This window comes from Gorilla gorilla, chromosome 2 (genome assembly GCF_029281585.2).
Source record: "Gorilla gorilla gorilla isolate KB3781 chromosome 2, NHGRI_mGorGor1-v2.1_pri, whole genome shotgun sequence".
Classification (NCBI taxonomy): domain Eukaryota; kingdom Metazoa; phylum Chordata; class Mammalia; order Primates; family Hominidae; genus Gorilla; species Gorilla gorilla.
The window spans coordinates 59,277,682-59,290,365 of NC_086017.1; the positions used below are offsets into that span (position 1 = coordinate 59,277,682).

Below are 12,684 nucleotides of genomic sequence, written 5' to 3' on the forward strand. Positions count from 1 at the left end.
CCAAACTATTCACCATCAACAAGGTTTAAAAGAAGAAACAATGGAATAAGCTGGAAGTCCTGAATTTTAGCTGACTCTGGAGGCCAAATGCTTGGGAGTAAATGGAGAATACCTTAACAGAGCAGACAGTTCTGGTCTGCTCCTGACTAGATAGGTAACCTTGGGAAATTTACTTAAGCCTCTGGGACTCAGTTTGCTCATCTGCAAATGGGGTTGGACAACCAGTCCTGAAAGATTCCTCTTAGATCTAAAACTCAAGAACTACACAGTATTCCTACTCTCTTCTTCCCTCCAACACAGATTTTTATGAGAACAGAGAGGATAAATCTAGCACTAGACTTTAACTCAAACCAAGGTGCACCTTATATATTTAATGTCCCCAAGAGCCATCAGTGCTCCACAAAAGTAGATGGAACCAATTAAGACAAGTTATCCAGAGATCCTTCAATAAGTCATTCTTTACAATTAAAAACTAGTTTTTCAGTCCAATGTCACTTGTGCCAAATGCTCAAAACAGTATCTTCGCCAACCTAGCCACATCTAACGTGACAATCATCCGCACGGTACACATTACACATCTGGGTGATACTAAGTGGTTGAAAAATTCTCTCCACATACAACATTTTTAATTATGGAAGTTTTTTGGTTTTTCAATTTTTCTCCTTCAGAAAGGCAGAGTGAAATATAATCTACTTACACACCTGCAAGAAACGTTTAAGACTCTCTTCAAGACAAAAAGAACCAAACAAGTCAACAACAGAGGTAAAAATTTAAAATCAGAACTATTAAAAAACACAAGTGGAACCAACTTTGAGGTAAAAAGGATTCCAATTTTCCACCGTAAACTACTAAACAAGGTTTGTGAACAAATCAACTTGGATGCGAATAGCGCTATTCAATGAAGACGACCTGTAACTGTAGATCCAATCAGTAACTAAGGTACAGATGTTTAGATCATTCCTAATCAATACAGCGACTTCGACTAAGCAACATTGCATCTATTTTCATGCAACATCGCTTAAATCATTTACAGTTTTTTGTGTTTTTTTTTTTTTCCAAATGGAAAATACCCCTTTTCCACTCAATACAGACCCCAAAGCTTTCAGACGAGTTCGGGCGCGTTCGGGGTGGTATGGCCGTAGATCATACCCCTAAGCGTTCAATACAATCTTTTCCTTACTTACACAGTCTCCAACAAGTCTGCATTAAAAGAAAACCTACCCAAAGTGTAACTGGACTTTAATCAATATAAAACAGTGATTCTCCTTTCTCGTTAAACGTAAAAAGCAAAATGGAGTTGTAAAGAGTTTCTTTCCCATTTCAACTCCGACAGCCACGCGCGCTTTCAGCGGCCGGCTACACTGCGCGGTCGCGGGGCCCGGCCCAAAGCCCCCACCCTGCCCGGCGCTGCTGGGAGAGGAAACTCCGGGGACCGAGGGCGGGCAGGCGGGCAGCTTGGGCTCCACCAGGCCCGGCCGGGCGGGGGAAGGGGCACAGGAGACTACCGGGCGCGCTTCCGGGGACTGCGCGGGCGGGGTCGCCGCTTGGGGCGCGGGGCCCGGGCTGGGAATCAGGTCAAGGGTCAGGGGCCAGGGGCGGCTCGGCCACGAGCAGCCGGTGGGGCGCGGCCGCGGCCTGCCGGCCGGAAGAGTACCGGGCGGGCGGGCCTGGGGACCCGCGGCGCCTGGAGGGAACCCTTCCGCTCACCTCAGGCAACGAATCCGAGTCCAGCCTCTTCGCGCCGGGGACGCCGGTCCGCGAGTCGCAAACTCGGAGACGAAGGCGGGTAGCTGAAGACTAGACCGTGGACTAACGAGAGAACCGACGGAGGACCGCAGGCGGCGGGAGGGGAGCGCGAGAGACCGAGGGCGGGCGGCGGCGGGAGGGCGGGGAACGACGTGCGCGCCCCCGAGTGCCCAGCGGGCTCGAGCCGGCACAGGTCGCGGCCCCGCGCACACGCGCGCACTCACAGCTCATCCACTATTGCTCAGGAGCCCGTCCACGCCCTAAAAGCAAAACCCTTAACCAATCATTGCAGCCGCGTGGGGCATCACGGGAACTCCGGGGCTATAAAAGACCTGGTTGCTATTTTGTACTCCCGGAGTCACTCAGCCCTTAAGCAAGTAGGGTGGGGTTAGGTGCGCGTGCGCGGTTTTAATACTCCTCCCCGAACTGCCAACTCTTGACGCACGCGAAGTAGGCCCCACCCTGCCTGGATTTACGCGTGCGCACTAACGGGCCTGGTCCCGGAAGACCACACGCGTGCGTGGTGGGGACTACGGTGACAGTACCACGGGTGGGGCGAGGGCCAGTCATGGCGGAGTCCTGGTCTGGGCAGGCCTTGCAGGCTCTGCCGGCCACGGTGCTGGGCGCGCTGGGCGCGCTGGGCAGCGAGTTCTTGCGGGAGTGGGAGGCTCAGGACATGCGCGTGACCCTCTTCAAGCTGCTGCTGCTGTGGTTGGTGTTAAGTCTCCTGGGCATCCAGCTGGCGTGGGGGTTCTACGGGAATACAGTGACCGGGTTGTATCACCGTCCAGGTGAGGCTTCCTACGAACCTCCGTGGGCTGGCCGCCCCCGCCCCCACCCTCTCCCGACTGTACCATTGGGTTCCCCACTATCCTGCAAGAGGCTCATCAGAACTTAACATTGGTTCACGGCCTTACCACCCTGAACGCATCTGACCTCGGAAGCTAAGCCAGGTACTTGGATGGGAGAACTTAACGTTGTGCCCTGACTCATGCCACCATACCATTTTACGCCAGAATCCCCGCCAGTCCACCCATCACATTGTATCTGTTCCTCAGAACTCTCACCTGCCAATACCATTAGTCCCTTAGGACCCTCACCAGACTTCACTAAACAATACCAGTGGTCTGTAACCTGACCTGGGCTGATGCCTGCTCAGATTCCCACCCCAGCCTTCTGCAGCTCTGGATGTGTTTCTGCCTCCAGGTCTGGGTGGTCAGAATGGATCCACGCCTGATGGCTCCACGCATTTCCCTTCGTGGTGAGTAAATCTGTCCATACCGCAACCCCATGCTTGGCATTCCAAGGACACTCCTGTGCTGGTGACAGAGGGGAGTTCTCAGGCTATAAGCCCACCAGCTTAATGGCCTTTGCAGCAAGCTTCAAGTCTGCACGTAGAGCTCAGGCTTCAAGTTAGGATGACACCAAGGTCTGGACAGTCCATCATCATGCTGTTCAGCAGCCTGTAGGATAGGTGGTGGTATTGTCATAATTTCAGAGAGATGAAATGACAGGTTTGTTGGATTCCACTCCGCACAATCCCCTCAGTTGGGAAGGCAGTAATCTCTGTCCTTAGCACATTGACCTCATCAGGGTCAGCCTCCTCTTCTGCAAAACATGCGCTCACTAATCAGGGCATTCATTCAGATAATCTCTGGGCCCCTATCACGTGATAGGGACCACACGAGGCCCAGAGAACAAAGACAACCCGGGCCCTGCTCATGGGGAGCCAGGGATTTATTAGGGGAGGGCAGCAGTGCATGGGGCAAGGGTGGTCAGGAAAGGCTTCTCCCAAGAAAGACACCTAAGCCGAGATCAAATGCCACAGGGCGACAAAGTGTACCAAGCAAAGGGAATGGATTGAGCAAGGCTAAGAGGGAAGAATACGGGTGACATATTAGAATAGGTAAGACTGTGATGCTGGAGCTTGAACGTGAGAGCTTGTTGGACCCTGGGAGCCATTGAAAGACTAACTCAGCAAGGCTGTGGTCTGACCTAATTTGCCTTTATAAATGCCTACTTCATGGCAAGTAGATAAAGGGGTCCAAGAGTTAGGGCTAGAGGTTAGAAAGGCTGCCACTGCCCAGGTTTCTGTCTTAGAGAAGAGGTCAGGCCCCATGGCTCATGCCTGTAATCCCAGCACTTTGGGAGGCTGAGATGGGCGGATCACTTGAGGTCAGGAGTTTGAGTCTAGCCTGGCCAACATAGGGAAACCTGTCTTTACTAAAAATAGAAAAAATTAGCTGGGCGTGGTGGCGTACGCCTGTAATCCCAGCTACTCGGGAGGCTGAGGCATGAGAATCACTTGAACCCAGGAGGCAGAGGTTGCAGTGAGCCCAGATCACGCCACTGCACTCCAGACTGGGCATCAGAGTGAGACTCTGTCTCAAAAAAAATAACAGGCCGGGCACGGTGGCTCACACCTGTTCCTAGCACTTTGGGAGACTGAGGAGGGTAGATCACCTGAGGCCAGGAGTTTGAGACCAGCCTGGCCAACAAGGCGAAACCCCGTCTCCACTAAAAATACAAAAATTAGCTGGGTGTGGTGGCGGGCGCCTGTAATCCCAGCTACTTGGGAGGCTGAGGCAGGAAAATTGCTTGAACCCGGGAGGTGGAGGCTGCAGTGAGCTGAGATCTTGCCATTGCACCCCAACCTGGGCAACAAGAGTGAAACTCCGTCTCAAAAAAAGAAAAGTAATAACAATAATAATAAATAAAAAGAATTAAAAAACTAGAGAAGGATGGCAATGCCGTACTAACATGGAGAACCAGGAAGAAGAATGAGTCTGCAGGGAGAAGGTGCTGGGCCCAGGGTGGGCTGTAGGAGATCGGCAGAGAGGTCTAGATTGTTATGTGACCTTACTGAGCCTAGCTCAGCCCCCAAGAAGGAGCTTGGGAGAGCCAATTTCAGCAACTGTTCTGCCCATGGAATAACCACTCTCTCTTCTCTCTCTCCATCACTTTCAGGGAAATGGCAGCAAACGAACCTCTCAAAACCCACAGAGAATAAGGGAAGGCAGCAGAGGGTCTCCAAGGGCATCACTGGGTCTGCTGGCTTCTACACTGGGTTCTGCTACTCCCCAGACCTCAGGGACAACTGCCGGGGGTTCAGGGTTGGTAGCAGGGAGTACCCAGTGCCTACAGGGCTGGTCCTCTTCTGCCTCTTAACCCTGCTCCCTCACCCAGGCACTGGGCAAGTGAAGAGTTTGCCTGTACTCTTATCTGGATGCCTTAAGGAGAGAGATTGTGTGCTTCCTCTCTCAGGGGTGATAACTCAGGAAGCCTCTGGGTTGGGAAGACCATCAGTTCTTTTGTCTTAGGTTTCTTTTCCTGTCCCTCTTCCCATCCCCAAGATGTGACCCCATAAAAATTTTTCCTGAATTGGCCAGGTATGGTGGCTCACGCCTGTAATCCCAACACTTTGGGAGGCTGAGGCAGGCAGATCACGAGGTCAGGAGTTCAAGACCAGCCTGACCAACATGGTGAAAACTCCATCTCTACTAAAAATACAAAAATTAGCCGGGTGTGGTGGCACACACCAGTAATCCCAGCTACTCAGGAGGCTGAAGCAGGAGATTTGCTTCAACCTGGGAGGCAGAGTTGCAGTGAGCCAAGATTGCGCCGTTGTACTCCAGCCTGGGCAACAGAGCAAGACGCATCTCAAAAAAAAATTTTTTTTCCTGAGAGGAAGCCTGAGGTTGACCAGCTCTGGGGTTTGTAAGGCAGGTCTGTTTTCTCCTAGGCCCTGAGTTTTCTGAATCTCTGGTTTTGCTTTGTTGGCAAGGAGCCAGGGAATCCTGACCTGAGCCAGACCTTAAGCTCTATGGTTATTTAGCTGGCCATTCAGGTATAAGGCAGGGTGGTGTACCTGCTGGCACTATCCAGATGGAAGCACCAAACACCCACATACCTGGCCCAACCAGACTTCTCCCGTGAGCCAGGCAAAGGAAATTGTCATCTGCCAACTGTCCTACTCATATTCCTCTTAGTCCTTCTTGGGGTTAAGCTGATTACCTGAAGGAGGACAGCTGAACCCCTGGGGTAGCCTCCTACCCACCACTGCTTAAGTGCCTATGGGAATGTGGGTCTGTACCTTGTCCCCTCATAGGATGGTACCAAGCATTTAGTGCACAGTGGCCCCATCATAGCCTGCAGCCTCATCATTTCCCATCTGGACCTGGTACAAATGCACGTCACAGGCTCAGCTCCTCCCCACTAGCATCTTCTCTACCTTCAAGAACCAGGCAGCCCTGCCATGTCACAATAGGCCAGGGGAGTTTCCAAAGATGTGGGTGGCAAATGCCCCTATAGAAACACCAGTACCTGAAAGCACTGTAGCCTTGGACCTGCCTCCTTCCCTCGGGGCCATACTTCTGTTTCCATCTGCTGGGCCACCAGCCACTTTAGTGACCCCTGCCTACTTCCTCCCTGTGGGATATCATACTTCCATCTGGCTGCCTTTGCCTAAGCCATTTTTGTGGTAGAGGGGCCCTGGAATTGCGGCTGTACTGAGGATGATGTTATTCACAGCCCCTGGCCCACCCACTAATACTACTGCACAGAGTCAGGATCTCACATTTCACCCCAGGCTCAACTGAGGATGTGGCTTATTAAACACGGAAGTGCATCGGTTGTTGTGGTTATTCAGACAGAACAAGGGTGTGCTGCACAGGGGCAGTGAGAGAGGGAACATCCTGGAAGCTGTTGCCCCTTGGGACCCAGATGCAATAACTTGCAGGGAGGGGAGAGGTGATGCAGCTCCCTGGAGGAGCAGGGATGGGGTGCCCAACAGGGGCAATATCTCCATTTTTATAGACTGGCCCCTTTCAAGGAGAACCTATTCCAAGCTTGTCTTGGAGGCCAGGAAAGCAGGCATTGGGTTGGCATTTCAGGAACCCTGTGAACAGAGAACAATGAAGCTAGAGACTGGCAAGTAAGAAGGAAGTTTAATTTTTTTTTCAGGATTCAGTGGAGTCCATTAATGCATACCAGGGGCAAAGATCAGGCCAGGGTAAGGCAAGTCTGGGAGGAAGCCCACCCTGCCCTACAACAGCCCTGGAGCTCAGAATAGGTGGTGAGCCTTCCATGGTTTGCTGCTGGGCAGCACACTAGACCAACTTGGGAATGTGGAAGAGTGAGTCTATGTTCCCTCAGCCATCCCCAAGTTTACACACAGGCATAGCAGCCCTACTGTGAGTCAGCAATCATTCCTGACTTGCAGTAGGGACAATTTGCATTTACGGAAAGCAAACTGGAGGGGGTAGCCTAAGTCCGCACTGCCCATGTTATTACCCTTTGCAATGTGAAAAACCATGGTGAGGTAGGTTGGGCAGGTTTTATCCTCCCCACAAAGGTGAGCCTTTGCTCCACAGCCAGCACCTGGCAGAGTGGGAGAGATGGCAGAACCAAAGCTTCTCATTACCCTCCAGCAGGCAAGAGTAGGTCAGTGGGATCATGGACTGAAACAAGACATTGTGTGAGCTGGTCCGTCACTCAGAAGCAGGGTCCTGAAGGAAGCTGGAATGGCATGAGTTAGGTGGGGGGAATAGGTGGTGTGGCCCCTCAACCAGACAATTAGAATCAGCCTCCACCTTAACTGCCCATCCCCAGTGAGTTCTGCCTCAGCTTCTTGACTAACCCCTTGTAGGGGCAAAACTCCTGGAAGGGACAGCCCCACCCTGAGCCAGCTTCACTTGAGGGTATAGTAGTTTGTGGGCACAAAGGGCATCTTGCTGACTACAGCCATCTGCTGCTTCCGCCGCACTTCTACCAGCAGCATTGTCCCTGGACGACTGTACTCGCAGGGCACGTAACCCATCGCCACATTCTTCTTCAGAGAGGGCGAGGGGCAGCCACTAGTCACAGTACCTGTCAAGCAAGCATAAGCCACCCATCAGCACCACCCTGCCAGTGCCCCCACCCTCCTGGGGAAGAGACAAGGGTTTCCCAGCTTCCCTGGTCCACCTACCAATCTTGGTACCCTCCATGTTCAGGATGGGACTGTGTGCCCGCATGGGGGCCCCCTCACACATCAACCCCACACGCCTCCGCTGCACCTTGCCCTTCAGCTGGGGAACAATGACCTTGGCTCCAGGGAAGTCCATAGCAGCTCGGCGGCGCTTCCCTGGAGAATGACACATGAGACATAAGCCACAGCCCATAGAAGCCCTGGCCACAAGAGGTCCTTATGAGGTCCTCAAGTAACACACTATCTAGCATCAAGGCCCCTTTGCTTGGGCTACTCCAGGCTCTATTCCTCCCCTCACTGCCGTCAGCCAACCAACCACATCCTATCCCCTGGAGGCCATGCTGCCCACCTGCCGAGCATCTTCAGTTTCTTTTTTTTTTTTTTTTGAGATGGAGTCACTCTGTCGCCCAGGCCTAGAGTGCAGTGGCACGATCTCAGCTCACTGCAAACTCTGCCTCCCAGGTTCAAGCAATTTACCTGCCTCAGTCTCCCGAGTAGCTGGGATAACAGGCACCCGCCACCACGCCTGGCTAATTTTTATATTTTCAGTAGAGACGGGGTCTCACCATGTTGGCCAGGCTATTCTCGAATTCCTGACCTCGTGATCCACCCGCCTTGGCCTCCCAAAGTGCTGGGATTACAGGTGTGAGACACCATGCCCGGCAGCATCTTCAGTTTCTTTTTTTTTTTTTTGAGATGGGGTCTTGCTCTATCGCCCTGGCTGGAGGTGCAGTGGCGCAATCTTGGCTCACTGCAAACTCCACCGCCCAGGTTCATGCCATTCTCCTGCCTCAGCCTCCCGAGTAGCTGGGACTACAGGCGCCCGCCACAATGCCCAGCTAATTTTTTTTTTTGTATTTTTAGTAGAGACGGGGTTTCACCATGTTAGCCAGGATGGTCTTGATCTCCTGACCTCGTGATCCACCCGCCTCGGCCTCCCAAAGTGCTGGGATTACAGATGTGAGCCACCGCATCCGGCCAACATCTGCAGTTTCTAATGGGCAAAGCCACAGTGTCACCTTCAGAGAAGGGAGGCTCAGGAAGGCTTCAGGCTACATAACCTTTGGATGAGTCATGGGCTGGCTAGTCTTATCAAGGGTCACCCCAACCTCCAGGACCCTATCCTTTAGTGCTGGCCCAGCTCACCCAGTGTCCAACTGAGGCTGCCCTCCACAGGTGTAGTGTGTTCATCAATGTCATTCCCATACAGGCAGAGGCCTGCCTCCAGGCGCAGGCTGTCCCTGGCTGCCAGCCCTGCCAGCTTCACCTCTGGGTTCTTCAGAAGAGCTGTTGCCAGGTGAACTGCCCCCGCTACCGGCACCGAGATCTGTATGAAACACCAGAGGGCAGATGGGAAGCTCCCTGTACCACATACCCCCAACCCCTCACATGCATCTTGTGCCCTGTACTGCCCCCACACCACTTCTTGACACACCTCCACACCATCCTCTCCTGTGTAGCCACAGCGGGTCACGCGGCAGCCAGACACGCCAAACACCTCCATCACAGCACTGGTCATGAAGGGCAGTTTCCTCAGGTCATCTGCCACGCCGGCCTGTAGTACCTGGGCTGCAGTGGGGCCTGGGCCCAGGGAGCCAGTGACCAAGTATCCAGGTCCCAGCATCCCTCAAAGCTGGACTAAAGCCTTATTCAGGGACCAGAACAAGCCCTGAGCATGTCTTACTCTGCAAGTGGGAGAAGATGCCCTTGTCCCTAGCCCATCTCCTTGTAGGAGGAGGGCAAGATACCAAACTTAAAATTATGGCACACAAATATCACACCTTCCACACATTCTTCTTGGTATGGCCTCTGTGCTAAGCAGTCAATGAAGCCAGGAAGGCAAAGGTTGGCTCCAACCCCAGCCCAGCCCTCTCACCTTGCAGAGCTAGCAGGGCATTATCCAACACTTCCAGGCCCACATCTCTGCCCTGGTTCTGAAGCTCCCTGACGTTGTCCTAAAAGACAGAAACACAAGAGCATCTGGGGCCACTTACTGAGCAGCTACCATGGGCTGGACGCTGCAGAGCTGGACAGTAGTAGGACAGTGGAGAGGAGGAGGAGGAGGGAGGGAAAAAAAAGGTAGTAGGCTGGTTCCCATCTTACAAGGTCACATAGCTACTAAGTGATAGAGATGACCCAAGCCCAGTTCTGCCACCTCACACCAGAGGGGCCAAGACCCCCTCCCCATGCCTGGTAATCCCCCACCACCAAACCCTGGCATGCTCCAAAGAGGGCCTGCTCTTGAGTCTCATAGCTGTTCATTCACTGAAAGAGCCATTTTCCAGGTCCCTTGTCTGTGCCAACCCTGTCTTGGACAACAAGGATACTGCTCTATGAACAAGGAAGACAAGGTGTCTAGAACACAGAGGGGGTATACCTGCATGAGGGCCAAATCTTTCTCCCAGCAGCCAGCGTTGGACACCACATACAGGTGGCCCTCAGAAGTATTGGTTACAATCAAGTCATCTAAGATGCCTCCAGCCTCGTTGGTAAACAGCGACAGTGTCCCCTAGGACCAAAGTGGAGCGTTTTGGCTTCCAGGTCCAGGAGGGCAAGGCCAAGGGTGAGCCAGACACAACCCTGGACCCACTTAGTTACCAAAAGGTTATGAACCCTAATGTGAAGGACTCAGGGTGTGCAAGGTACAAGTCTGGGCCCAAGTCCAAGGTCTTTGATCCTCATGCACCAAGTAAGTTTTCATCCCCTCCCTACCTTGGGGTGCTTCCCTGATCTGGTGCAACTTCTGCACCCCTCCCCACTCTGTACTGAGAGTCCCATCTGACGCTTAATCTATGACACCTAGGACCTGCTGCTTCACCTACCCAAACCTGGGACGACTCAGCCCATGTGGCAACCCACAGGACAAAAGCTTCACAGGTCATCTTGATGATCCCAGGCTCTCCTAAGTACTCCATAGCAATGCCCCCAAAAAAATTCCTTAGCCTCCCCACTGGATGGACAAAAAGCCTGAGGTTGAGGGGGTCACATGAATCACCTGGGGATCTTGTTAAAATGAAGGTTCTGATTCAGCAGGTCTGCAGCAGTGGCTGAGACTATATTCCTAACAAGCTCCAAAGATGCTGGTTTAGAGACCACACTTTGTTGTTGTTATTTTTCTTTTTAGACTGAGTCTCACTCTGTCGCCCAGGCCAGAGTGCAGTGGTGCAACCTCAGCTTGCTGCAACCTCAGCCTCCCGAGTAGCTGGGACTACAAGCGCGCGCCACCACGCCCGGCTAATTTTTGTGTTTTTAGTAGAAACGAGGTTTTGTCATGTTGGCCAGGCTGGTCTCGAACTCCTGACCTCAGGTGATCCACCCGCCTTGGCCTCCCCAAGTGCCAGGATTACAGGTGTTTGAGTCAACGTCGCCTGGCCAGGGACCACATGTTGAATAGAGAGGGGTTAAGCAGAAGGGATGGCCAGAGAGCAGCATATTAACCTTGGTTTCTGGCCTCCTAGCCTGATGTAGTAAGACTGGGATATTCCCCTCCCTACAAATGTCTGTGTCTCTGGAAATGACTCAGGGATTCTGTCCAAGACTGCAAGCCCTGAGAAGCTGTGTTTGACTCATCTCTGTGCCCCTAAGCCTGAGGTAGGGAGTCAGCCCATTTGCTGGCTCATGACTAAGAAAACTCATAGAGCAGAAATAAAAGGGCCCACCTGGTTTGGTCCTAGCTCTGCAATGTCTCCAACCACTAGACTCTCCATCAGCTTCACCCGGTCACTACCAAGTATCTTGGTCTGGGGAAGAGATTGAAAGCCTCAGGCCATTGCAACAGCTACAATCCAAAAGGCTACTAAGCAAGGATGCATCCTCCCTGCCATCCACAGTGCAGTCCAGCCCACCCAAAGTGACTAACCAGTCTTTTGGTTCTACACGTGGCAAAGAACCACCTTCTGATTTCCTGACCTCCCCCAGTCACTCTGTGTGGGGGGACTGCCAGGGAACTGGACAGGACCTAGCACCTTCCTGAAATAATCCCTTTTCAAACCAACATCCAGCCCAATACATGAGAGTGGGTGTCAGCCCTGGAAAACCCGGGACATTAAGGCACACCACTTAATGGGGGCAAGCTAGAAGGATGAGATGATGAGACCCTCTGAGCTCATTTCCTTGGGGCCATTGACCTATCCATGACACCCCCATGACCTCTAGCTCTTCTGGGAAGGCTGCCCTTGGAATCCAGTTCACAGCAAACAAAGCCAAGGAGTGGACCACTGTAAACAGGGAGGAAGGCCTGATCAGGTGGCCAGTGTGCTCCCCTGGCTCACCTGCAGCATATGAGACACGTCAAAGAGCGAGCAGTGCTGGCGTGTGTGCAGGTGCGAGTCAGTGTGACTGTCCCGGTACTGCACTGGCAGACTCCAACCCGCAAACGCCACCATTTTCCCGCCGTGGGCCAGGTGGAAGTCATAGAGCGGTGTCCTGCGGAGCACCTCCTGTGGGCGGCTGGGCTTAGTGCCACCAGGGCCCTAGCCCCCAGCCGCTTCCCTCCCCCACCCTCCAAGATCAGCACCCTCTATCCCACCTGTGCGCAACTAAGTGGACGACACAAGGCCGGGGGGAATGCCTGCAGGCGAAAGCCCAGACGGGCCACCACACTTACAGCCCTCTGCATCGTCGCCTGCAACGAGTGCAGATGGCGCACAGAGGCCACCACACTGCCAGGCACGCCGGGAGATGTAGTCCAGGCCTCTGCTCGGACAGGTCTCTCTCCGGAGCAAAGGATCTGAAGGGGGCGTGGGCAGCCCCAAGGGCAGGCTGGGATTTAGAGCAGAGAATGCAGGAACCCGCAACCACAGGGAAGCAGCCTCTGGCTCTTTCGGCTGACTCTTCAGGGCAGCTCAGGCAATCCAGAGCTGATTGGGCTGCCCAGAACAAAGCTAGGGGCTAGACCGCCCCCTGCAGAACCGCCCTGTCTCCAGAGAGTCAAAGTTCTGGAAAGGGCTGAAAGGTCTGAATCATACCTT

The 12,684-nt window shown here is 53.3% G+C and overlaps 3 protein-coding genes across 7 annotated transcripts in view; 1 reads left to right on the forward strand and 2 right to left on the reverse strand.

Annotated features, from left to right (window-relative positions):
* The window catches only part of RHOA (ras homolog family member A), a 55,938-nt gene extending 53,956 nt beyond the window's left edge, over window positions 1–1,982 (reverse strand). Inside the window, exon 1 of the mRNA XM_031008957.3 lies at window positions 1,708–1,982. The gene's annotated coding sequence lies outside the window, so the exon portion shown is untranslated. The remainder of the gene's footprint in view (window positions 1–1,707) is intronic.
* Window positions 1,938–6,373, forward strand: TCTA (T cell leukemia translocation altered). The gene is made up of 3 exons (XM_004034144.5): window positions 1,938–2,537; window positions 2,953–3,007; window positions 4,714–6,373. The coding sequence occupies exons 1-3, from the start codon at window positions 2,315–2,317 to the stop codon at window positions 4,754–4,756; spliced, it is 321 nt and encodes a 106-aa protein (XP_004034192.5). The 5' UTR covers window positions 1,938–2,314; the 3' UTR covers window positions 4,757–6,373.
* Window positions 6,374–6,666: 293 nt separating this feature from the next.
* Window positions 6,667–12,677, reverse strand: AMT (aminomethyltransferase). 5 transcript variants are annotated; one of them, XM_063703821.1, is made up of 9 exons: window positions 12,321–12,677; window positions 11,986–12,139; window positions 11,374–11,454; window positions 10,092–10,223; window positions 9,591–9,669; window positions 9,150–9,295; window positions 8,861–9,041; window positions 7,715–7,870; window positions 6,667–7,614 (listed from the first exon to the last, which is right to left on the reverse strand). In XM_063703821.1, exons 2-9 carry the CDS (start codon window positions 12,097–12,099, stop codon window positions 7,436–7,438), a joined length of 1,068 nt encoding a protein of 355 aa, XP_063559891.1. In that variant the 5' UTR covers window positions 12,100–12,139; window positions 12,321–12,677; the 3' UTR covers window positions 6,667–7,435. The 5 variants fall into 5 exon arrangements, with proteins under 5 accessions (XP_063559891.1, XP_018878754.1, XP_004034186.1 ...); XM_019023209.4 differs by having other exon boundaries at window positions 11,986–12,153; XM_004034138.5 differs by having other exon boundaries at window positions 11,986–12,153; window positions 12,243–12,677.
* Between the last annotated feature and the right edge of the window lie 7 nt (window positions 12,678–12,684).

Excerpts from the sequence above, each read along its gene's own strand:
- AMT (XM_004034138.5), bottom strand. The coding sequence starts at position 12,332 with ATGCAGAGGGCTGTAAGTGTGGTGGCCCGTCTGGGCTTTCGCCTGCAG. Across the intron at positions 9,670-10,091 it reads AAGATTTGGCCCTCATGCAG|GACAACGTCAGGGAGCTTCA; the intron begins GTATACCCCCTC and ends TCTGTCTTTTAG. Across the intron at positions 7,871-8,860 it reads CAGCCTCAGTTGGACACTGG|GGAAGCGCCGCCGAGCTGCT; the intron begins GTGAGCTGGGCC and ends GTCATTCTCCAG.
- TCTA (XM_004034144.5), top strand. The coding sequence starts at position 2,315 with ATGGCGGAGTCCTGGTCTGGGCAGGCCTTGCAGGCTCTGCCGGCCACG. Across the intron at positions 2,538-2,952 it reads CGGGTTGTATCACCGTCCAG|GTCTGGGTGGTCAGAATGGA; the intron begins GTGAGGCTTCCT and ends TTCTGCCTCCAG. Across the intron at positions 3,008-4,713 it reads TCCACGCATTTCCCTTCGTG|GGAAATGGCAGCAAACGAAC; the intron begins GTGAGTAAATCT and ends CATCACTTTCAG.